Source organism: Acomys minous (genome assembly GCF_964271855.1).
Source record: "Acomys minous genome assembly, chromosome: 3".
Lineage (NCBI taxonomy): Eukaryota > Metazoa > Chordata > Mammalia > Rodentia > Muridae > Acomys > Acomys minous.
The window spans coordinates 16,578,480-16,602,599 of NC_140485.1; the positions used below are offsets into that span (position 1 = coordinate 16,578,480).

Consider the following 24,120-nt stretch of genomic DNA (forward strand, 5'->3'; position numbering starts at 1 on the left):
CCCCATTCTTTTTTCTAATAGAAATTTGAAGCTGATCGGGTTGAATTGTTTGAAATCCCAGTAAAAGAATTAACATTTGACCAACTCCAGTTATTGAAGGTATTAATTGTGACACAAAATGTTAATTTTCCTTCAGCTTTAGTATGAATTACACTTGTGTGATTTTGTAATACTTTCTGCACATAAGAATGATTGTGCATTCAACATGCATGGAGTATGTTTTAGCTTTCTGGTGATAGTTTTATACATTCTAGGACCTTGGTATATTTTGATTTACTGTGTTATTTTGCATGGTTTCTTTTTTTTTAAAGGTTTATTTATTTATTATTATGTATACAGTGCTCTGTCTGTATATGTACCGACAGGCCAGAAGAGGGCATCAGATCACATTATAGATGGTTGTCAGCCATCATGTGGTTGCTAGGACTTGAACTCAGGACCTCTGGAAGAACAGTCAGTGCTCTTAACTGCTGAACCATCTCTCCAGTCCTTTTTATGATTTCTTATTTCATCCCTATTAGGTACTTAATAAATACCTAAGTGCAAATAGCTTCCTAACTTAGGGGTTTTTGTATTTTTTTTTCATCTTAGTCATTTTGATCATGATTTTATGTGCTTGTATATATAGTAGAAAGTATACATAATGCTTAATGTTTATAATTAAACTGGTAGTTCCACATTTTGTCTATTCTAGCTTGCTAGCTTTTCAAGTTACTTTAATTAATTGCTTTAATAAACTATGATTTTTTTTCTAATTGCATTCTATGTGTTTGTTTTCCAGCTTTCTCATGTGACTGCACTGAAAACCAAAGATCGGAAACGTATGTGCCAGTTTGGAAACATTGTTTTTGTCTTATGAGTGACATAGATAAGCCATTCCCTGTTTATTTTAATGTATCTTTGGTCATTTTAATGACTATAGTATTGATCCATCTGAGTATAATCCTATATATGTGAATCTCTTACATTGATTGATTGATTGATCTATTTGTTCATTTGTTTAATGTATACTCTATCTGCATTAGAACCTGCAGGCCAGAAGAGGGCATCAGATCTCATTATAAGTGGTTGTGAGCCACCATGTGGTTGCTGGGAATTGAACTCAGGACCTTTGGAAGAGCAGTCAGTGCTCTTAACCACTGAGCCGTCTCTCTAGCCCTTACATTGATTTTCAACTGGGGTGTGACATATCTAGTAAGCATTTCACTACTCTCCTTAGTTTTATGTCTAGTTTTTCCCAAACATTCTTCTTTTTTTCTTCTTTCTTTTCTCTTTTTCTATTTGTTTGTTTGTTTGTTTGTTTGTTTAGAGACAGGGTTTCTCTGTGTAGCGTTGGCTATCCTAGACTCCCTTTGGAGACCAGGCTGGCCTCGAACTCACAGCAATCCGCCTGTCTCTGCTCCCAAGTGCTGGGATTAAAGGCGTGCACCATCACTGCCCAGCTCCAAACATTCTTAATCATTACAATGTAGAGTGCCTCTCAGGTACAGATTCCAGTGCGGGGGCTTGAATCAGTTCTGTCCTCTTTAGCTGTGCCTGGGGGCAGGTTACTTACTTAATAACAACTTTATGCCTCACTGTCTCCCAGAATGTCCTGCCTCCCATATCGCTGTTTAGTACCACTTTCCATTCCTTTTTCAACAGGGCTTAATAATTTATGTACCTCTTAAAACCCGTTTTTGTGCTCCCTATTTTTAGCTAGACTATGTTACCTCAAAGGCAGGACAGTGGTTTCAAAGTCCCAGAGACTGGCTTTCACAGTGTTCTGCAAAGGGCAGGTGCTCAGTGATGTACTTTGTGAAAACCATGTGGAGACTGCCTTGTGAAGGGTTATGAGGTGCTTCAGACACCAAAATTACCTTAAAATGTGGCTTCATAGGCTTGTAGATATTTTATGACTGTAAAGAAAAGGTTAATATTTACCTTTTATTATTCAACTGTAATTTTTTAAACCTAATTTTAGATTTAAACCAAATTTGTAATGTACGTGGGCTGTAATTTTTTTCTTTTAGAAAAAACTTCTATGCTTCTCGATTACAAGATTATGTAAACAAAACTAGCTATAGTTTTCTTGTTTGCTTTTAAGGTTAGTTTCATGTAGCTCAAACTAACCTTGAGTTCACCATCTATTCCAGGATAATTTTGAATTCTTTATCCTCCTGCCTCTGTCTTCCAAGAGTGGGATTACAGGCATGTGCCACACTCAGTTTTATTCATTCCTGAGTTTCATCCGAGCAAGGCTAGCTCTTTACTAACTGAGCTACAGCCCAAAACCTTTAGTTTTTTGTTTGCTTGTTTGGGGTTTTTTGGTTTTTTGAGACAGGGTTTCTCTGTGTTCACTTTGACTGTCCTGGATTCACTTTATAGACCAAAGTGTCCTGGAACTCAAAGAGAACTGCCTGCCTCTGCCTCCCAAGAGCTGGGATTAAAGGTGTGCACCATCACTGCCCAGCTCCTTAGTTTTTCTTCTACCTGTAATTTCTGAGCTGGTTTGCTGCATCTCCAAATTACACTGAAAGATGAATTGCTGCTTCCAACTACTATTCAGAGAGCCATCTTAAGTTTTTATATGAAAATCACTACTACTTGGGGCCATAAAGGATGATGTTTATATAATGTATTATGAACTAGTCTTGTTGCTATAAAATGGAGTTCTTAATGATTAAAGATAGTAAATGCAAGAGATGTGCTAGTCACTCAGTGCATAGCTCTCCTAGATCTGGGAGAGGGTCTACTCTAGGGCATCTTACTTACCAAGCTTCTGTAATTTGAAATTTCAGAATCTGTGGTTGAGGAGGAAAATTTCTTTTCTGAAAACCAGCCATTTCCTTCTCTTAAGATGGTAAGTCCCTTGAGGAACACTTGTACAGCGCTATCTCATTGATATTTGTATCAAATTTTTTTACTCTATTAAAAGGTGACTAAAAGGTCTGTGTCAGTCATCATCAGTGTGAGTTTATTATCATGGGTGCCTTGGAGAAGGGGGTGTGACATAGCTCAGACTGGTCTAGGCTTCTTGAAATCCTGGCTTTCCTGCCTGTTCCCAGGTGCTGGCATTGCAGGTGCTAGCTGTTACTTACCCACCCAGGGCGGGAGGCTATTCTGCTTTTTAGGAACAGCTTAACTGTTCTCTTAACTAAGAGTAACCTTTCAGTTGGCTCATTGGGGACAATAGTAAGTTTGCATATTTCTGTATAAAGGGAAGGAGAGGAGAGCACGGAGGGGAAGGAAAGAGGTGGAAGAGGCTTCTTTGCAGCATTTAAAACTTATAGTTTGGAGAGACCATAAGAAGCTTCATTATTTAAAATAAGATTTCAGAAACTCACCATGAAAACATCTAAGCAAAAAGTAGTATGGCTGGGCATGGTGGCACACACCTTTCTTCCCAGTACTCTGGGAGACCAGAGACAGGTAATCTCTGTAAGGCCACTCTGATACACATAGTCAATTCTAGGACAGATAGGGCTACATAGTGAGACCCTGTTGTCATCATTGTCAAATTTAAAAGCTGGAGACAATTTGCACAGCCTCAGGGAAGTCCATGGAAATGCTGGAGAGATGCCAGTGCACTTTCATAATGATTCCTACTTTTAATCAGTTGTTTATGGTCTGCTGTAGTAACGAGGGCTCTGTTCAGGGTTTAGTTCTGGTTTTGCTTCTGGTGGTTTGGGTAGGAATTTACTCAGGACCTCATGCATTCTAAGCAAACACTCTGTATCATATTTTAAAATTTGATTTCCCAGTTATGGCTGCCAAAATCATCTGATTCCCAAGTGTCCAGATAATTTTCTTTTTAGAAAATATGAGCAACGTGTGTGTGTGTGTGTGTGTGTGTTTATAGCTCTCAGAATAGCATAGTATATTTTCTGGAGGTTATCAATCAGCATGAGTATTTGTTGAACAAAAACACCTTTTCTTTTTTCTTTCTTTTCTTTTTTATTTTGTTTGTTTTTGTTTTTCTAGACAGTGTTCCTCTGTGTAGCCTTGACTGTCCTAGACTCACTTTGTAGAATAGGCTGGCCTCGAACTCACAGCGATCCACCTGCCTCTGCCTCCTGAATGCTGGGATTAAAGGCATGTGCCACCGCGCCCGGCTAAAACACCTTTTCAAAAAGCTAAAAATGATGGCTTTCATTTAATCTGATCTTAATATATCCACATACCTAAATATGCAGAAAGTATGACTTGAGTTAGGAGTTAGGATTAGAGTCAGAGTTAAGGATAGGACCTTCATTTTTACTTCCTGTAGCTCACTTTAGATTTTTTTTAAAAAGGAATGATGGAAAAAGATTTTAGTTAAGGGTCTATTTTTGTGGTGATAACTGAATTGTCAAAGATATTATTTGAACCTGCTGCATTTAAAGAAATTTTTGACTTATTAAACAAAAAATCTGTCATGTTTTCTGTCCCATATTAGAAAAGTTAATGGTTTATAATGACAACAAAACATTGGTAATAATAATTCTGTTTTTTTTCTTACTTTGCTATCCATCTTACCAAAAATGATATAATTCATCATCAACAAACAACACTGTAGGTTTTAGAATCATTGCCAGAAGATGTAGGATATAATATAGAAATAAAATGGATTTGCCAACACAGGGTAAGTAATTTGTTTTTGTTGTTATTGTTACTGTCTTTTGTTTTAATGGCATTAAGTAAAACTGAAATCTTGTAGTTTCTTTCATTGAAGCACATTGTTTGTAGGACCTTTTAAAATTGAAAACAAAGAAAAACTATTTTGTGTGTTTCTGAGAATATGGGTCTGGGTGCTGTGGTACACATATAAAGGCAGCTTTAGGATTCTGTTCTCTCCTTCCACCACGGGTTTGGGATTAAACTCAGGTTGTTAGACTTGTGTAGCAAGCACCTTTGCATGCTAAACCATCTCACCAGCCCTGGAGATTGTAAATAAAGCATACTTTATACCTATATGTGATTATTTTTTAATTTCTGAATGTCTATTGTAAAAGTTTTGGTATATACGTGGCCTGTGTATATAGTAATATAAGCCGTTTCTGGGCATATTTAAAAAGTAGATGTCAAACTCTTACTGATTTTTAAAAATGTCTACATCTAAGCATATTTTAAGTAACAATTTCCTAAGCACATTTTTTAAAGCTAGTAATACTAACATAGGAAAAGAAATTTCTGTAAATAAGTTTTAAATCAATCCCAGGTTTAGTCACTCATTATCCACAAATATTTACTGAGTAGGTAGTAAAGGCCAGGCATTTTTCTAAATGCTGAGAATATATGCAGAGTAAGGATAAAATAAGGTTTTGTTTTCCTAGAGTTTTATTCTAATTGAGGAAAACAATTGGGACTGGAGCACTTACTGCTCTTGTAGAGGATACAAGTTCAGTGCTGAGCATCCGGTCCTCACAACTGCTCCTATCTCCAAATCCAGGAGGACCCAAAGTTTCTGTGCACACACCCACATATAACCACGTAGCTCCAAAAATAGTTCTTTTAAAGAAAGAACAAAATTGAATGTATTTGGGGCTAGAGGAAAGTATGTATGGTAAAAAAGGTAGCCTAGAATGTGGAGTCCTGAAGTATTTAATCAAAATTGGCCATTTGGACTAACAGCCTAGAAAAATCCATAACTGCCTTCAAGTCATGTTGTTTGTGACAGACTAAGGTGGTCCTGGTTCAGGAAAACCAAGATTTTCCTAATGAGTAGTTTTTGTCTGTTTGCTGAGGCTTCTAGAATTATTTTGACTAATTTAAGATATTTGATATTTTGTTATAAACATTAATACTTAATAAAGACTAACATATCTTATGGTTTGTCAAGATTGTGTCAAAGTAGTTGTTATAGTATATTGTAGGCTTCTGAAGATGTCGTGGTTTTTGTTTTTGTTTGTTTTTGTTTTTTGTTGTTGTTTGTTTTTTTGTTTGTTTGGTTGGTTGGTTTTTGGTTTTTTGAGATAGAGTTTCTCTGTGTAGCCTTGGCTGTCCTGGACTTGTTTGTAGACCAGGCTGTCCTTGAACTCACAGCAATCCACCTGCCTCTGCCTCCCAAGTGCTGAGATTAAAGGCGTGCACCACCATGTCCTGCTCGGAGATGTAGCTTTTATTCTGTTAAGTTTAAAGCCAAAACCTGCTGATGTTTTAATTATCACCTGAATTATTATTGCTGTGGTCTTTGGCATCAGTTGTCCCTGCCTTTGGCTCCCTCACCTGTGAAATAAGTATTCACTAGTTCTCCTAATAGCTATCATGGCGCAAGTTAAAAGAAGCCAAACACTGCTCACCATGAGGTTAAACTAGATCTCCTGAGCATGTCTGGACAGGAGAATAGATTGCCACAACTGTCATGAAAAACAGGTTTCTAAAGAAATTAAAAAGAGAAATCTATTATATGACCCAGCCATTCCTCTTTCTGGCTGTCTACCAAAAAGAAATGAAACCACTACCTTATAAAGGTAATTATTGCTCCCTTGTTCACAATAGACAAAATAAAGAGACAGCCTACGTGTCCATTACTGGACAAACAGGCAAAGAAGTAGCCATCCATAAATACTCGAGAAAAGAACGAAATCTGTTGATGGGCCTCGGGGAAATGATTGGCTAAATAAAAGTAAGCCAGCCACAGAAAAATACTGCATGATTTTACTTATATTGGGAGCATATATATATTTTATTTCAAAGATAGAGAACAAAAATAGTTACAAGGTGGCAGCGAGGGAGTAAAGGCATCAGAGGTCAAAGAATACAAAAGTGTGCAATAAGTATAGAGATTCATATGTAGGTGAAGGCTGTAGCTGTACACAAGCTAAATGCTTGTTAGTCTGCTCCTGCACCAACGGGGGCAGCTGTGTAAGAAGATGGATGTGATTTTTTGCTTTAATTTAATAATGTGTTTACTGTATGTATCTGTAATATCCTGCATGCCTTTGGGAAATACATAATTACATTTTAAAGTGTTGGGCTGGTTGTTGTTGAGGCTTCTTTAACATTGCAGCATGCATCACTGCCTCTTGTTTCATTCCTTCCATATAGGATGGAGTGTGGGATGGCAACTTATCAACATATTTTGACATGAACCTGTTTTTGGATATAATTTTAAAAACTGTTTTAGAAAATTCTGGGAAGAGAAGAATAATATTTTCTTCATTTGATGCAGATATTTGTACAATGTGAGTAATATTCAAGATTTTTGTTTGTTTGATTCTGTACTCTTTGATTGTGGGTAGGATTTGGGAGGTTGTCCAGATGGCACCCTGGTTTGTTCTCTGAGTCAGTCGCCCATATTTTCTTTTCTTCCTAAAAAGGGAACTTCTTTCTCAGCTACGCTCCACCACTCCTTTGATATCCGTACTGTCCTGGGTCACGAGACCCCACATTTGGCATTTTGTCGCAATACCTAACCCATGGATTTCCCATTACCAGTTTCTGAGGCTGTTTTAGCTCTTGAATATAAAACTTTAAACCTTTATCTCTGACTTGGTTGTATCTTCTGAGTAATGGATTGCTCTTTCTTGTTTGTCCTGCTTTTGAGAGTTTCTCAATCTGTGGGTCATGAGCTCACTCTGTAGCCCAGGCTGGCCTTGAGCGTGCTGTGATCCTCCAGCCTTAGCCTCCTGGAGCCATGCTGCCTAACTCTGTTGCTCTTTTGTTTTCTTTTTAGTAGTTTCTAAAGTTTCAAAGTAATATTATTATCTTCACACAAAGTTTTTCCCCTTTAACTTGTCTATTTAGGGTTCGGCAAAAGCAAAACAAGTACCCCATATTATTTTTGACACAAGGAAAATCTGAAATTTATCCTGAACTCATGGACCTCAGATCTCGGACAACATCCATTGCAATGAGCTTTGCACAGTTTGAAAATATTTTGGTAAGTTGGGTTTCATTTTCTTCTTTTTTTAAAAACTAACTTAATTTTTTTTAAAGTTTCATATGTATGCACTGTATTTTCCTCATTTCCCTCTCTTTCCTCCAAGTCCTCTCATGCATTCCCCACACCCTCTCAAATGCATGGCCTCTTTTTCTTTAATTATTATTGTTACATACACATAATGAATATATATATAAACACAGCCATAAAGTGTTTGCTCATCTGTAAATTTTCATTTTGTTTTGTTCTAGACAGTATTAAATGGTTTCCTGTTCTAACAACTGGTTAAAGGTTTAACTAATGTTGAGGAGAGAAATGACAATGACTAAAAAGTTAATAAGTGCTTATGTTTATAATATGTTGTGTATATGCACATATATCCATTAAATAAGAGAAATTGTAAGAAAAGGTAAGGGCCGGGCATGGTGGCGCACGCCTTTAATCCCAGCACCCGGGAGGCAGAGGCAGGTGGATCTCTGTGAGTTCGAGGCCAGCCTGATCTACAAAGCAAGTCCAGGACAACCAAGGTTGCACAGAGAATCCCTGTATCGAAAAACCAAAAAAAAAAAAAAAAAAGAAAGAAAGAAAGAAAGAAAAGGTCTGCCCATTTTCCCTGTTGTGTACCTCTTCTCAAGAGCACTAGCCCAGAGCCTGATCATTTAGCATTTGCAGTGACATTTCTTTTTTGTAAACAATGAATTTTTCCTCTTGCAGGGGATAAATGCCCATACTGAAGACCTACTTAGAAACCCATCCTATGTCGAAGAGGCAAAGGCTAAGGGGTTGGTCATATTCTGCTGGGGTGATGATACCAACGACCCTGAGAACAGAAGGAAACTGAAGGAATTTGGAGTAAATGGTCTAATATATGATAGGTATTTGTTTTTCGTAAAAAATCTCCATGGACTTGTACAAAAAGTGTAACTTCTATCTTCTAAACTATTAAATTTAGTTGTTAAAATTATGTATTAGAGCCTAAAGTTTATCTTGACGTTTGTGACCTTTCCCCAGATGTTGAGTATGGCAAAGCCACTTCAGCCCTAACCCAAATGTGTAAGTGGCCTTGTGAGAACAGCTGCCTGTCCCACACCTTCTGTCTGTCAGAGCTATCAACAATTGTCTTACTTTATTGCCATCATGAGACAACATGACGAAGGTGACTTATAAAAGAAAGCATTAGTAGGAGGCTTGTTTGCAGTTCCAGAGGGTGAGCCCATCACCACCACAGTGGGGAGCATGGCAGTAGACAGGCGTGGTGCTGGAGCAGTAGTGAGAGCTCACATCTGACCCCCAAGCAGGAGGCAGACAGACACAGACAGACACAGTCTGGGCTTCATATGGGCTTTTATAACCACAAACTCCACCCCTGAGACACACCTCCACCAGCAAGGCCATGCCTCCTAGTCCTCCCCAAATAGTCCACTTACTGGGAACCAACCGTTCTCATTTAAACCACGACAGTGATCTCATTGAATTCTGTGGCTTTTTTCATCTTTACACATTCCCAGTATCCAACTCAGAACATTTCTCTGACCTTTTAAAACTTTTATGTCCCTTCTTACCATCTTTCAGCATATATGGCCACTCTACTTAGTTCACTTTCTCGGGCTAAGTCCTTGAAGTCTTCCATGACTGTGTTCTCTTACCTGTCAACCCTTTTATTCCTTTGGGATCTTTCCTTTCACAATGTTCCTCCATGTGCTATTTCTTTTTGCTTTAGAGAAAACACTGAACTGTCTCCTATACAAGGGCTCTTTGACTGCACTGTTTTAAATAGTACCGTGTGTTCACAGGGCACTTCTTCACTTGGCTCAGTGTCACTGACTGACACACAGCGTTTATGTAACACATTACCCCGTGTGTGTGTCCTTTCCTTCCTGGCCTCTCTGATCTGGTTCTTCCCGGCTCCCTGATGCACGCACACATGGAGAGTGTGCGGTGCAGGCAGGCACTTTGCTTGTTTTCGCTTACTGTCTTCAGAAGTTAGAGCAGTAAGATACAGTCTGTGGGATCAAATGTTTGTTAACAAGATATAAAAAGCAGCTTCCTAAGGATTGGTATTTAAGTTTAATAGCTGCTAGTACTTAAAAGGTTATTTTAATATAAAGAGGTTTTAGGTTGTAGAAAACATTGACTTGCTGAAGGAAGGGAAAAAGTTTTCACCAGACCTGCTTAGAAAACAAAAATATATTTTTCTTAGATTTATTAATGCTACCTTTTGTCCTACGAAGTTATATCATTCTTTAATAAAGATGTTACCCTCACTATTTTGTCTGAATTGGTCTAGTTTATTCACTTACTATTTAATTTATTTATATTTGATTTGGAAATAGGGAAGGTTTCACCACGTAGCTCAGACTGGCTTGGTCTTCCTGTCTTAGCTTTCCAAAGGCTGGGATCACAGCTGAGTGCTGCCAGCCTAGCTAGTCTACTGTCTCTCTTACCTATCTGCTTGGCTAAGTTTGCTTAAAACAGAATTACTGGCCAATTTTGGGGTTTTTGGGGGGGGGTTTCTTGGGGGGGGTTGTTTTGTTTTTTGAGACAGGGTTTCTCTTTGTAGCCTTGGCTGTCCTGGACTCCCTTTGTAGACCAGGCTGGCCTAGAACTCATAAAGATCTACCTTCCTCTGCCTCGAGTGCTGGGATTAAAGGCGTGTACCACCACACCCCATGTTTCCAAATTAAAAAAAATTAATTTTATGTTAACCATTTGATAAAATACTGGCTTTAACAAATGTTGAGAAAATTTATGTGTATCTGTGAGTATGCAGAAGAAGAAATGACTGCATATATTTGGAGACAAGAAAAAGTTGGTGTGAGATAATTCCATAGGTGACTTTGCTAAGGAATACACATTTTGACGGGTCTTTCCTCAAGGGCGTTCTTGGTTGGAGCCCAGTGTTCACATGTAGTAGAAGGGTGATAAAACAAGTGCTGAGGAAGATTCTCCCTGGCTCAGCATCTTTGAAGAGGAAGAGCAGCATTAGAAGTTTGAGATGGTCAGATTTGCTCTGATAGAGCTTGCATTTCAGGCAAGGCCCAGCATGAAGCAGGGCAGGCTTGTTAGGGCACTTTGATGGCCAGCCTGACGTGGGCTCTGCTTAGGGTTCAAGATAAGTGGAGGTTCTATTGGTCTGAAGATACGTGCGTAGAATATAACAATCCTAATAATTGTCTAAGGCTAACAGTAAAAAACACCAGTCAGTTTCCTCTGCTGTCCTTGGCCAAGTTCCTAACTTCTTACTTTTTGTTTTTCTTTTTATGTTATATTTACCTGTATATTTCTGAATAGACTAGTTTAGAAGTTTTTGAGTAATCAGTGATTTGGAGCATTTGGGGGCATTTATGAGAGGGGTGATGGGAATGTGTAGGTTTTGGTATTTGGGGTTTTTTTTGTTTTGGTTTGTTTTGGTTTTGATTTTTTTCTAGCCCCAGCTGGTCTTCCTGTGCAGTTAAAGATGACCTAAAGCCTCTGATCTTGCTGTCTCCACCTGAGTGCTGGGACTGTAGTCATGGGGCACCACACCTGATGTACATGGTGCTGGGGATGCGCCCAGCCCCTTGTGCATGCTAAGCAAATAATACAGCAGCCCGTCTGCAGCCCAGCCTCAAGCATACATTTTCCATGACGAAAAACTATTTTCCTACAAAGTCATTAGTGCACAGATTGTGCAGGTAGCCCCTACTAGTGGTGTCAAACTGTTGCATTTTACTTTCTAACATTTTCTTGGGAATGATTAATTTATATTGGCTTTTATAGCTTTGTCAACTGACCATCTGGCTTTGGCACAGCAGATAGCATAAGGTCTAGAATAGCCTAGCAGGCCTTGAATCCTCCTCTTGCCTCTGTGCAAGCACTGAGATTGTAGGCATGCCCCCCCCCCCCATGGCCCAGCTTGGCCTAGTCTAGGGACTCGAGTATATACATAGACCAGTGCACTTAAATGGCATTGTGAATGGCCTTAAGTTTAGTTCCCAGCACCACCAGCTTCAAAAATAGAGTGGGAGCAAGAGAGAAGAGGGAAAGTTGAACAGGCCCTTGTAGTGAGTTTAAAGGCAAGTGATATTTTTAGTCCTCATGTGCTTCTGTGTAATCCCAGTTCTTGCCTTCTATCAACCTCTTAATTTTTATCTTTAAAAGTTTTAATCTTATTTTAATCCTTAAATAATAAGCCATTTGGTATTTATATGAGTTTAATCTTTATACTCTGTTATAGTAAATCCATTTTTGCATATAGCTATAAATTATTCATTTTTTGGCTGTGTGATATTCTATTGTTTATTCTGCTACTTAAGAACATCTAGGCTGTTACCGTTGCTATGAATTATTTACTAGTTCTCCTGGAATATAGGTGTAAAATTTCTCCAGGGCAGTGACTCAGAGGTATCTGACTGCTTGCTCACCTTGTATTGTAACACAATACGCATACATGCGTGTCTGTGAATCTCCCAGTTACGTGCTTCTTAGATTCAAATCTTGACTTTTTGACTTTGTGGCCTACTCAGCTGTTAGCAAAATCAGGCTTCCACTGCTGGCCCAGACATTTTTGGAAGTGTCACAGGACAAGTATGGTAAGTTGCCGTGTCCGTCATGGTCTACTGATGGTTCTCAGGTGAAGGTCCTGCCAGGTGATATGGAAACTCCGTGACCCCAAAGTTCAGAAGCAATGTATTTCAGCAAGGTTCTGCTTTAGACTCATTAGGGGACACTGTCTTTTGTTCAAGTGGCAGTGACTTTCCTGTTTTTAGTAGCTGTCCCAGTATAGACCAGCTGGCTACTGTGAGCACAGGCGCTATCCTGAGTGTTTTCAAGCTTCTTTCCATAGCCATATCTATTTCTCTTGGCTTACTATCATTATGTCATCCTGAGAGAAGACATGGAATTGTAAATGTTTTTGGGCTTTCTTTGTTTAAAAGTATGGCCAGGCTTGGGCTCCATATCGGAAGTCATTGTTCTATTATGGTTTTCTAACATTTCATCTCTCTGCTCCGTTTTCAATGTGATCATTGAGAACTGTGATGTCACATTGCTTGCTATGTCCTTACATATACTTTGTTTCCCCTGTGAGACCTGGGGGAATCTACCCTTTGTTACTGTTGGTCACTAGTGCTCTGAAATGAGGGAGCTGGACCTTCTAGGTCTGCTTTCACCAGGTCCTGAGCACTTGGGCCCCTTCCAGCCCGTTGGTATAGGTTGTTAAAGACTGGGCTGGGGATGCAGTGCAGTGTTTGCCTAGTGTGCACAAAGCCCAGAGTTCTCCCAGCACAGCATAAACTTGGGGAATGCAGGGATGTAGAGCTTTGGGACGGGAATGTAGCTCAGTGATACAGAGGGTACACAGTGCATTGGCCTCATCCCTGGTACTGGAGAGATGACAGGGAGTGTTGTTCAGCACTTCCGAGGTCCTTGTATCGTACACGTCTCTACATAAGTCCTCTGTATCACAACCTTTTGGACCATACTTGTCATCCTTTCTCTGCTTTTCTTTTTTCATTCAACTCTGGAAGACGGAACCTTTTCCTAGGTTCCTAGTTTGTTTCTAATTCCTAAGGACTTTTTGTTTTGTTTGCTGAAAGTGCTATTTAGGGAACATGTAGTAGCCTATTCTCATTTGGTGAAAGTACTGTTTCTCCCAAGTCTTAATGTTTATTTTGTTTTTGTCTTTTTGTTGTTGTTGTTGTTGTTGTTGTTGATAAGGTTTTTCTTCCTTTCTTTCTTTTCATATTCCATGTTTAAAAGTTTTCTTGGCCTCCCAGATGAGGCTGAAGTCTAGGAAGTAGAAGCTCTAGATGAGGGAGTGGGATTGGTTTTTGTTGTCATTTGTTTGTTTTTTGACACAGGTTTTCTCTGTGATAGCCTTGGCTGAACTGACTCCCTTTGTAGACCAGGCTGGGCTCGAACTCACAGAGATCCACCTGCCTCTGCCTCCCAGAGTGCTGGGATTAAAGATGTGAACCACCATGCCCAGCTGTGAGTGGATTGTTGACCTGGGTTTTGTTAATAGGGTGGCCATGGTGGCCTACTTGCTCAGACCTCTTAGGTTGTGTTTAGGGTTTTGTTGTTGTTGTTGTTGTTGTTGTTGTTGTGGGGTTTTTTGTTTGTTTTGTTTTGTTTTGTTTTTTTGTCTGATCAGATTCCTCAGAATGTCTGCATGGCATGATCCTGGGGAACCATGACTGGCTACCCTTGCGGTGGTCAGCTGAGAAGAGAACTGAGTGCTTTGGAAGAGGTGCTTTTGTGTTTGATTAGTTTCCATGGTAGCAGCTGCAGTGGTGTTCATACAATAGCCCTCACCTGAACCTCATATTCCACTCTAAGGGACATCCTTTTTACTTTAAAAGCTAGTGTCAGGGAGGGGCAGCTGTGGCCAGAGAGGAACACTGAACCACTGCTCAGACTCCACCTTACCCTTCCTTTCCCCCTTCCCTTTTATTTCTAGATCAAGGGGAACTTGTGCTCCTTTTAAAAGCTGTTTTGCTTGTGAATGGCTGGTGATTGAAATAAAAACCCAGAAACTTAATACTGCAGCTGTCTTTTCTCTCCAGCTTGCACAGTTTCACTGCTTTGTCTCTGTTACTTGGCATACTCTTGTATTTTTAAAATTCTCTTAATTTTAGTGGCATATAAGGAGAGTATAAAGTTAGATTCTTTTCATTCTCTTGCACATTTAGCTGTGTGTGTGTGTGTCTGTCTGTCTGTCTGTGTGTGTTTGGATGGATGGATGGATGGATGAGTGTATGGGTGGATGGATGGTTGGTTGGTTTTCAGTGCTGGGGACCAAGCCCAGAGTATCATTTACGCTACAGAAGTACTACACCTCAGAGTTAACCCATCTGCCCTGCATTTCTCTAACAGAAAATCTGTTACTTTGCACATACATTTAATAGTTAGAATATGCATATATTCTAAGATTGTCTTCCCTCTTATGACATCATAGAAATCCTCTTATGGCCCTGTCTTGTTTCTTGGCTTTTGCAGGGCAGCATTATAAAGCTGGTCTCTGCTTGTAGGCATGCCTCACCCACCAGAGGCTCTTTCTGGTCTCTCCGCTCTATTTGGGACTTAAGTTACTGGGGACAAGTTTTAGTTGTCACGAGCTTTTCCTCCTGTAAAATAAGGCACCACCAGCTAACTGACTTGGAGACACACACTTCCAGGATCACTAGAAAACTGTAGGTTCCATTTTCTGATTCAAGGAATTGTTTGCCAGGGTTACAAAGAGCAGTTCTATTCTGGATTATTTGAAAAATGAGGGAGATGAGCATATACAGAGGGAGGAGGGCCCCCTCAGTCACAGGCACAGGGGAGGGTAGTTAGGGGGAAATGGGAGGGAGAGAGGAATGGGAGGATACAAGGGATGGGATAACAATTGAGATGTAATATGAATAAATGAATAGAATACGTTTTTTAAAGAATGAGGGAGAAGAAAAAGAATACAACTAACATTTTGATCTTTATCATAAAGCAGAATAAAACTTCATTGTGTAATAGGGATATTTATTCCAGGCATTTTAAAATAGATTTTCTTAATCTTTAAATACATTAAGTCAGTTGGTCTCTAATAAACATGAAATTACATTATATTTCTTTGTCTCTGTTTCACCATAGGATATACGATTGGATGCCCGAACAGCCGAATATATTCCAAGTGGAGCATTTGGAACGCCTGAAGCAAGAATTGCCAGAGCTTAAGAGCTGTTTGTGCCCCACTGTCAGCCACTTTGTCCCTTCCTCTTTCCACGGGGAGCCTGATATCCACGTGGATGCCAACGGCATTGACAGCATAGAGAACATGTAGCTCGCAGGGTGTCCAGGGCTCATGTGGCTGCTCTGATGTTCAGTTTTCACCATTGAGCACTGCTGCCACCTCTTAGGTTTCTCAGTCCAATGAAGCAATAATGAAGTATTTTACTATTTCATTACAGTTCCCGCAAGAATATCAAGTATGCTATTTATCACTTGGCCAGGTATAATTACCAATCACTCTGTACAATAAGAAAATATACTGTTAAACATTTTCAATGAGATATCTAAGCTTATAATGTTGAATCTTCATTTAAAAGCATAGCACTTGGAAATTAACTATATAAATATCTCATATTTAAAGTTCAGGCTTTTAATTGATTATGCTTGAGAAAAATGACTGCATAATTATACCTGACCATGGAAAAAATAAGTACCTCAAATGCATGCATTTGCACTGGTGGCTCCAGCTGCACGAATCCTTGTGTCATCTATGTACATAGGCATCTTTACATGGGTTGATAGGAACATGCACCATTTTCCTTCAGTATAAACCTCAGACTGCTGCCATTTCCCCACTGACCCAAACCAGCCTGCAGATGAATCTTGAAACTTGTTTCATAAACCTTTCAAAAATGTTAAAACTCCAGAATGCTGCAGGGTAACTTAATGTATAAAATATTAGTAAGAATTATATATTGCATATATAGTAGTGTAGATCACAATGTATAAATTTGACTCAATGCATGCTTTAGGTTTTAAGCATGAGATTGTCCATGTTTACTGTTAAGTCCTTACATCTGGTGCTAGGTGAGTGAGATGTCAAGGACAAAATATTTTGCCGCCTAAAAAACAAAGTCTGTTTGTAGACACTTGGAGTATGCTTATTTAGTGTCTCACTACCTAGTGAAAGTAACTGCCGTGTGTGTTACACAGTAGTTAAATTCCCAAGCAGAAAAATAAATGTCCTGAATTCTCAAATTGGTATTCTTTATTGTTTAATATATATCATGTATGTAATTTATTTAGGAATGTAGAAGATCTTCCTGTGTATAAATGCATGTTTTTAGGATTATACTAAGATTTCTTCATTAGAAGGCAGACTGTATTGCTAAAACTGTAACTTCAGAATGAATGTTAAATAAAATGACAGATTTATTTTTTCCTCATTTTAAAATGAAAATTCAAGAAGGTGTTACTTTTGTAGAATGGTTTTATAATGGTATTCTGACAAATAGAAATTTCATTCCGATTATATGGGCTGGCTCACCTCAGTGTGTTCCTGCTGAGGTGGTTTGTCCAGGTATAGACATATTTTGATAGTAGCTGGGAACCTAAGACTTGAAATGACAAGTTGTATCTTGTTTTGTTTTGTTTTTAGAGATGGCCATTTTAGCCTGGCTGTCCTGGAATTCACTGTACAAGCAGCTGACTTTGACTCTCAGATCCGTCTGCTTCTGCCTCCTAAGTGGTATTAAAGTCATGCGCCACCACCTTCAGCTTCCTGATTTGTTCTTAGCAGTGCAACCAAAGGGGAGGGGTCAGCTCTCCACTGTGGGAGACGGGGTCTGAAATCCTATCGTGGTGTAGTTGTAACCTGATGGGTAGTGGAGTATGGTCTAGAAAATGGTCCTCTCCAAGGGTATTTCTGCATCATGTATTCCCCCACATCAAATGGGTCTTTAGTATTTTCGCATATCAGGAACCTTAGAAGACGTGATTGTTCTCCTTCTGCAGACCTGCGGCCCGTGTGCTGAGCACCCTTTATACTTGGCTAGTTTGTTCTGTGCGCCTCCCGCAGCTTTCCCCTTCTAGCGCCATGATGATCTCCAGGGAAGAAGGGAAGCAGCAGATGGGTTAAGGAAGAGTTGGTGGCGAGTGTGGGTTCCCAGCAGTTTAGTTTGCTGAGAAGAGCTAGGGTAACTTCGTACCATAGAGCCTGGTCACTGTCTTTCCTCTCTCTCCCTGTTAATAGATGGTTAGACTGTTTCTCTGAGCTAACCCAGGCCTTCATATCACTAGCTGTCACCTTTGCACTCAGATGCTGTGATCAGCCCTGCACCACTTCATCTGTGCCCATGCAGCCTTTGCTTGGAAGCTCTCCCGATCACTACCATGCCACAGTCTTTCTGCACCATCAAGCTTTATCTACTGCCAACACTTCTGAAAGAGAGGGGCCAATATTTTACTACTCACTGCCAGTGATCTCAGGGAGCCTTGGGGCAGTCCAGAGTGACACAGTTGACATTCATCTTATCTATTTTTATTCCCACAGTGAATGAAATTTATTTACTCTGAATACACAGTTGAAAGTGGCTTACATTATAATCATTGGCATAGCTTATTCATTTCAGTTTTTACAGGTAGAGGGTTATGGAGTGATTCTCCGGCATTTGCTCCTTGAAACTGTAGTAGCCGTGCTGAGTGTGGGCACAAGGCACCCAGCTCCCTCCTGAAGGTGCTGAGTGTGGGCACAAGGCTCACAGCTCCCTCCTGAAGGTGCTGAGTGTGGGCACAAGGCTCACAGCTCCCTCCTGAAGGTGCTGAGTGTGGGCACAAGGCTCACAGCTCCCTCCTGAAGGTGCTGAGTGTGGGCACAAGGCTCACAGCTCCCTCCTGAAGGTGACGGGGGTTGTCCTGACCTGGCTCTTGTCTGTGATGCTAGAGCTTATTGGGCCTGTGCGTGGTGCAGGCCACCTTGCCAGTCTTGATGATTGACTCTTGCTCTGTAGCTGTTACTGCACCATGTCATCTATAGTGTGTTTGGTTTGGTTACACTGGATTGATAAAAGAGTACCCTTCACTGAGAATTAGCTACCACTTATTTACTCTTTTCATTTGAGATCTTGACTGTGATTTTCAGGTTGAAAGGAAGGTGTTCTTATGAAAAACAGTACTGTCTGACATGGTCAGAGAATTATTTAACCTCATGGGGCATCTGTAGATTGAGAAGTAGACTTGAGATACTTAAATTGTAAGGGACCATTGGATTAAGACTATGCTGTAAGGGGCTAGGGGTGTGGCTCAGTTGATAAGAGCAGGCATGAAGCTCGCTGTCAATCTCCAGCACTGCACAGGCCAGGTGTGCTGGTGTATATGTATCCTGTGATCCCAGGTTAACTTGCTACATAGCAAGTTGAGGCCTACACAATACCTAGTCTCAACAACAACAACAACAACAACAAATGAAATAACCATAACTTCTCAAGTCCTGAATGGAGCAGCAGCCTGAGTAGTTAGGACAGTTTGGATCACAGCCTGTTTTAAAACTCAGGCCAAAGAAGTCATGGCTTTTGTTTGTTTGTTTGAGAGGGAGGTCAGAGTTGTATTGAAGGAAGAAAATGTGAGAGTCCTGGTATTGATTTCAAAGCAGAGAGGAAGGATGGAGAAATGGCCCAGTGGTTAGCCCTGGCTGCTCTTTCAGAGGACCCAGGTGCAACTTCCAGCACCTACATGGTAGCTCTCGGCCTCTGTACCTGCAGTTCCAGGGTAACGTGGCATCCTCTGCTGGCTTTTGAATACTGTGTGCGTCTGGTGCAGAGACATTCATACAGGCAGAACTCCTATAGGAATAAAATAAAAATAAAGGGCTAGCCAGTGGTGGTACATGCCTGTAATCTTGGCAGAGGCAGGGGGATATCTGAATTCAAGGCCAGCCTGGTCTACAGAGTGAGTTCCAGGACAGCTAGGGCTATACAGAAATCCTGTCTCAACACCCTCCACCCCCCAAAAAAAGGAAAGAAAAAGGACTAGCACCGAGGAGACAGGCCAGTGGAATCTCTGAGTTGAAGGCCACCCTTGTCCACATCGTTCTAGGCTAACCAGGGCTACACAGTGAGACCCAGGTTCAAATCCCCTCCCCAACAACAAAAGCCACCAAGGAAAGTAATATTAGTATATGAATAATAGAAATTTTCTTGGATTAATCCACACAGTATTTCATTAGATTTATATAAGCATCTCTACCTGTTGCCTCAGAAGGAAAGCAAGGTGAGACATGAGCTAATAGCAGTCAATGAATTCTCAACAAAGGACTATCGAATGGCTGAGAAACAAATGCTCAATGTCCTTAGTCATCAGAGAAATGCAAATCAAAACGACCCTGAGATTCCATCTTACACCCATCCAAATGGCCAAGATCAAAAACAAGTGACAGCACATGCTGGCGAGGATGTGGAGAAAGAGGAACACTCCTTCATTGCTGGTGGGAATACAAACTTGTACAACCACTTTGGAAATCAACCTGATGCTTTCACAGAATAATGGGAATAGGGCTACCTCAAGACCCAGCTATACCACTCCTTGGAATATACCCAGAAGGTGCTCCACCACACAGCAAGGACATATGCTCAACCATGTTCATAGCAGCCTTATTTGTAATAGCCAGAACTTGGAAACAACCTAAATGTCCCTCAGTTGAAGAATGGATAAAGAAACTGTGGCACATTTACACTATGGAATACTACTCAGCTATTAAAAACAAGGAAATCTCGAAATTTGTGGACAAATGGATGGAACTAGAAATGATCATAATGAGTGAGTTAACCTAGACTCAGAAAGACTCACATGGTATATACTCACTTATAATTGAACACTAGCCCAACAGGGATGTCCCCTGAAAGACTTCACTTACCAGGAGATTGGGATAGGTCCGGGGACCTTCTATTGTGACTCTAGGTGAGAGAAGTATGGGAGAATAGGGAAATAGAAGGATCCAGAGGGTCCTAGAAACCTACAAGAACATCATCATGATGGTCAGATCTGGACCCAGGGGGGGTCTGCTCAAGCTACTGCACCAACCAAAGACAATAGATGCAGTAAATATTGAACCCCTACTCAGATCTAGCCAAGGGAGAGGACATTATCCATGTGTGGAGAGCAGGGACTGACTGACATGAACTCTGCTGCCCCATATTTGACCACTTCCCCTTGGTGGGGAGGCCTGGTGGCACTCAGAGAAAGAATAGGAAGGCTACCAAGATGAGACTTGATAGGCTGTGACCATATGGTGGGGGAGGAGGTCCTCTTCTGTCACAGACCTAGGGGATGGGAATAGGGTGAAAGAGGGAGGAACAGGAGGAGACAAGGAAGTGTATAAAAATTTAGATGTAATCTGAATAAATTAATTAAAAGGGGGGGGAAGAATCACAATGTCCTCTTGGTGGCTCTTTGATAAACAGTGTCCTTCCCAATATCTTCTGATTGGTTTTGGTTTAAAGTCTATTTTGTCTTAGGTCCATTTGCTGGGAATAATTTTTCTATCCTTTTGCCACAAGGTGATGTCTATCCTTGACGTTAAGATGTATTTCTTGGATGCAGCAGCAGGATGGATCCTGTTTTCACATCCATTCTGTTAGTTTGAGTCTTTTGATTGGAGAACTGAGACCATTGATGTTGAGATACATCAGTGAGCAGCATTTGTTGATTTCTGTTACTTTGCACACACATGCGTGCACGCACACACACATGTGCGTGCACACACACACACACACACACACACACACACACACACACACGTATGTGTGTATTTTCCCCTTTTGATTTGTTGTTCTGGAATTTAATAATAAGTTTTCCTGAGTATAGTGGTCTTGGCTGGCATGTGTGGTCCCTTGGAGTTTGTAAAACATTTGCCCAGGCCCTACTGTTGTTTAGAATCTCCACTGAGAAATCAGACATTAAAAAACAAACAACAACTTTTTATTGAAAAAAAAAAGAAAGAAAATGCTTAGCAAAAGCCTAGTGGTATTCATGGCTTCAAGTCATCCTTGTACCCCAGAATTAGAGATCTATTCTGCTTAAGTATGTGAAGAGAGCCTCACCAGAGGCTTCCCTTCACCAGCTCTGTGCAGCCCTTGGACGTCAACATGGCCCCAGGCAGGAGCCCAGACCAGGGACATCTGCACGGCCTTTGGTGGTGACATGGGTCGCCGGCATCGACACAGACCACTGCTGTTGTGTGGCTGTGGACCCACACATGGCCCTCAGCGGCCAGCTCGGTCTGGGACTTCACCACGGCCTCAGGTGACACATCAGGCTGTTCCCCACAACCCTCACACATCCAGCTCTGCCTCTCTTCATAGTGCTCAAGCTGTCCCACCTCTCTTTCTCTCTCTAAAATGTTTTTTTTAATCACATTTTATTTGTTTTGTGTTTGCGTATGGGTGTGCACTTGGGCATGTTCACAGTCCACAGTGTTCATGTGGGTCCCAGGAACTGAACTCAAGCTATCAGGCTGGCAGGTGCCCTTACTCTCTGAGTCATTTCACTGGCCTATAAAAGGGCTTTTTTGTTTTTTTAAATAAGTTTCCATTGCTTATCAGCTGTTCCAGAGATGCACAGTTAATTTTTGTTCATTGGTCATATCTCTGGCAGCTTTGTGAATTCATTTAGTCAAAATAGTTGAAGCATTCTGACACAAGTGGGTGAAAAGGAAAGAGAATATTATTTAATTTCAGGACTTTTCTAAGTAACAGTCATAACTAAAGTGGGGTTTTTTTTCTAGTTTTAAGAACTATCCTGTACATTTTGTTACCTACTGTAGTCACAGGCAGCCTGGATTTTTTTTTTCTGATTGTCAGTGGAGATGGTAGCTTGTGCTCACTGAACTCTCCCAATAGATGGCTGTCAACATTTATTAATTAATTTATTTATTTTGTTTTTTTGAGAGGGTTTCTCTGTGTAGCCTTGGCTGTCCTGGACTCACTTTGTAGACGAGGCTGGCCTCGAACTCACAGAGATCCACCTGCCTCTGCCTCCTAAGTGCTGGGATTAAAGGCATGCACCACTACTGCCCAGCCTTGTCAACATTTAAAACAAAACAAAACACCTCATTTTTTTCTGCTTTTGCAGAAGAACCAGGCCCCAATAAGAGGTATTGAATGTATTTGATAAGCTTTTGAAGGTTTAGGAAATAGTCATGATTTTTCATTCATCTTAACTTTAATGGGATGAAGGAATAATTAAGATTTGTTTTGTAATGTTGACTACAGTTGAATATGTGCACCCTACTCATGAGTGTCCACAGCCTTGTTCTGTAAGCCTCTCTCAGACCTGTCATCCACACTTAGAGGTGAAACTGACTTAGATTTTTTTTTTTTTAAGAGGCTATTTTGCGGGGTGGGTTTAAGCACAGCACCGAGGAGTGAGGCCCCACTGCTGCCACTGCTGTTCTCCAGCCTATGGTTTCTGAGAGGTCACCCACACAGGTTGCCACTGTTCAAGGTTTGCTTTCTGGTTTTGTTGGGTTTTCTGCTTTTGTTTTGTTTTGTTTTGTTTTTGTTTGTTTTAGAGATCCACCTGCCTCTGTCTCCTGAGTGCTGGGCCTAAAGGCCTGCGCCACCACCCAGCTGGGCACTCCTTGCGTTTCTCCTCATCTCCCTGGCCCATCCATCCCTGCTTAAATCTGGGACCAACTCTTGCCCCTGAGCTCAGGACACGTTGAACTCAATAGCGGGGGGCGCACATCCGTGCTGCACTTGGCATCATCTGTTCAGTGTTGTCTTCCAGTTTCCTTGCTGATATAACTGTATACAGATCACTATGTTTATTATACCTTGTGTGTTAAACCATATTTTTTCTTTCCGAGTTTTTCAACTGATTCACACTCATGCACACCTGATTGTAGTTCCCTCTTTTCCCTTTTTAGACTCATACTTTGTTTTTACAAAGAAGTATAAATTCTGCTTGTCGGTAAATACTCTCAATCTAAAATTATTTTATTTGTTTTTATTTGAGGCAGAGTTTTGCTTTTGGTTCAGGGCAGCTTAAATCTCACTAAGTAACCTGGGCTGGCCTCAAATTCATGATTTTCTTTTTCTGCCTCAGCCCACCAAACACTGGCATTACCCACTTGAGCTGTTCTTACCATAATGATCTTTTGATTTTAAGACATTTTCTAAAGTGTTCTTTCATAAACCCCTGCTCTGCTTATTTGGGGGCTTTGTCTTAACATTTCGAATTGTGTGTGTGTGTGAGCATATGTGTGTGTACTCGAATTCAGTGAGCATGTTTTTTTTTTTTCTTTTTTCTTCCAGTGTCTAGTGGTCTTGTGATTTCATCCCTTGGGAGCTCCAGACCTCTGTGAACCGAAGTACAGGATTTATACCTGTAGTTAACAGCCAGAAAGAGTAGGGGACCAGAGTTAAGAAGTGGTTTATGTAGTGGGAGGTTTTTTGTTTCTGCAGCTTCCAACATCTACCTTTTGTAGCAGTGTTTGCTGTGTTAGGGAACTCTCACCAGCCAACCGAATGCTGTAAGACAAATCGCCCCTCTCCCCGCTACCGCCATTTCCAGGCAAAGACAGGCATGTGACAGGCATGTGAGCAGAACTGGGCCAGCCAGACTCCTAGGTCACCCTGTCTTATTCAGATTGGCAGAGCTTGGGACAAGTGTGCAGGGCTCCGTCCCCCAACACCTCTTAAATCTGACTCTTAAGCCTTCTGACCTATTTCTTTGGCCCTTCCTTTCATTCTGTGAGATTCCTCACTTCCTTCCAACACAGCACTTTCTTCTAGTCTCAGTTAAAGCTGTTCTGG

At 40.7% G+C, this 24,120-nt stretch overlaps 1 protein-coding gene across 4 annotated transcripts in view; it reads left to right on the forward strand.

Annotated features, from left to right (window-relative positions):
* The window catches only part of GPCPD1 (glycerophosphocholine phosphodiesterase 1), a 53,550-nt gene extending 36,471 nt beyond the window's left edge, over positions 1 to 17,079 (forward strand). For all 4 annotated transcript variants that reach the window (XM_084776861.1, XM_084776862.1, XM_084776863.1 and 1 more), the window contains 8 exons: positions 22 to 99; positions 782 to 821; positions 2,781 to 2,842; positions 4,538 to 4,603; positions 7,009 to 7,145; positions 7,708 to 7,843; positions 8,558 to 8,718; positions 15,452 to 17,079. In XM_084776861.1, the coding sequence (XP_084632987.1) occupies positions 22 to 99; positions 782 to 821; positions 2,781 to 2,842; positions 4,538 to 4,603; positions 7,009 to 7,145; positions 7,708 to 7,843; positions 8,558 to 8,718; positions 15,452 to 15,641 (870 nt within the window). In that variant the 3' untranslated portion in view covers positions 15,642 to 17,079. The remainder of the gene's footprint in view (positions 1 to 21; positions 100 to 781; positions 822 to 2,780; positions 2,843 to 4,537; positions 4,604 to 7,008; positions 7,146 to 7,707; positions 7,844 to 8,557; positions 8,719 to 15,451) is intronic.
* The last annotated feature ends 7,041 nt before the right edge of the window (positions 17,080 to 24,120 follow it).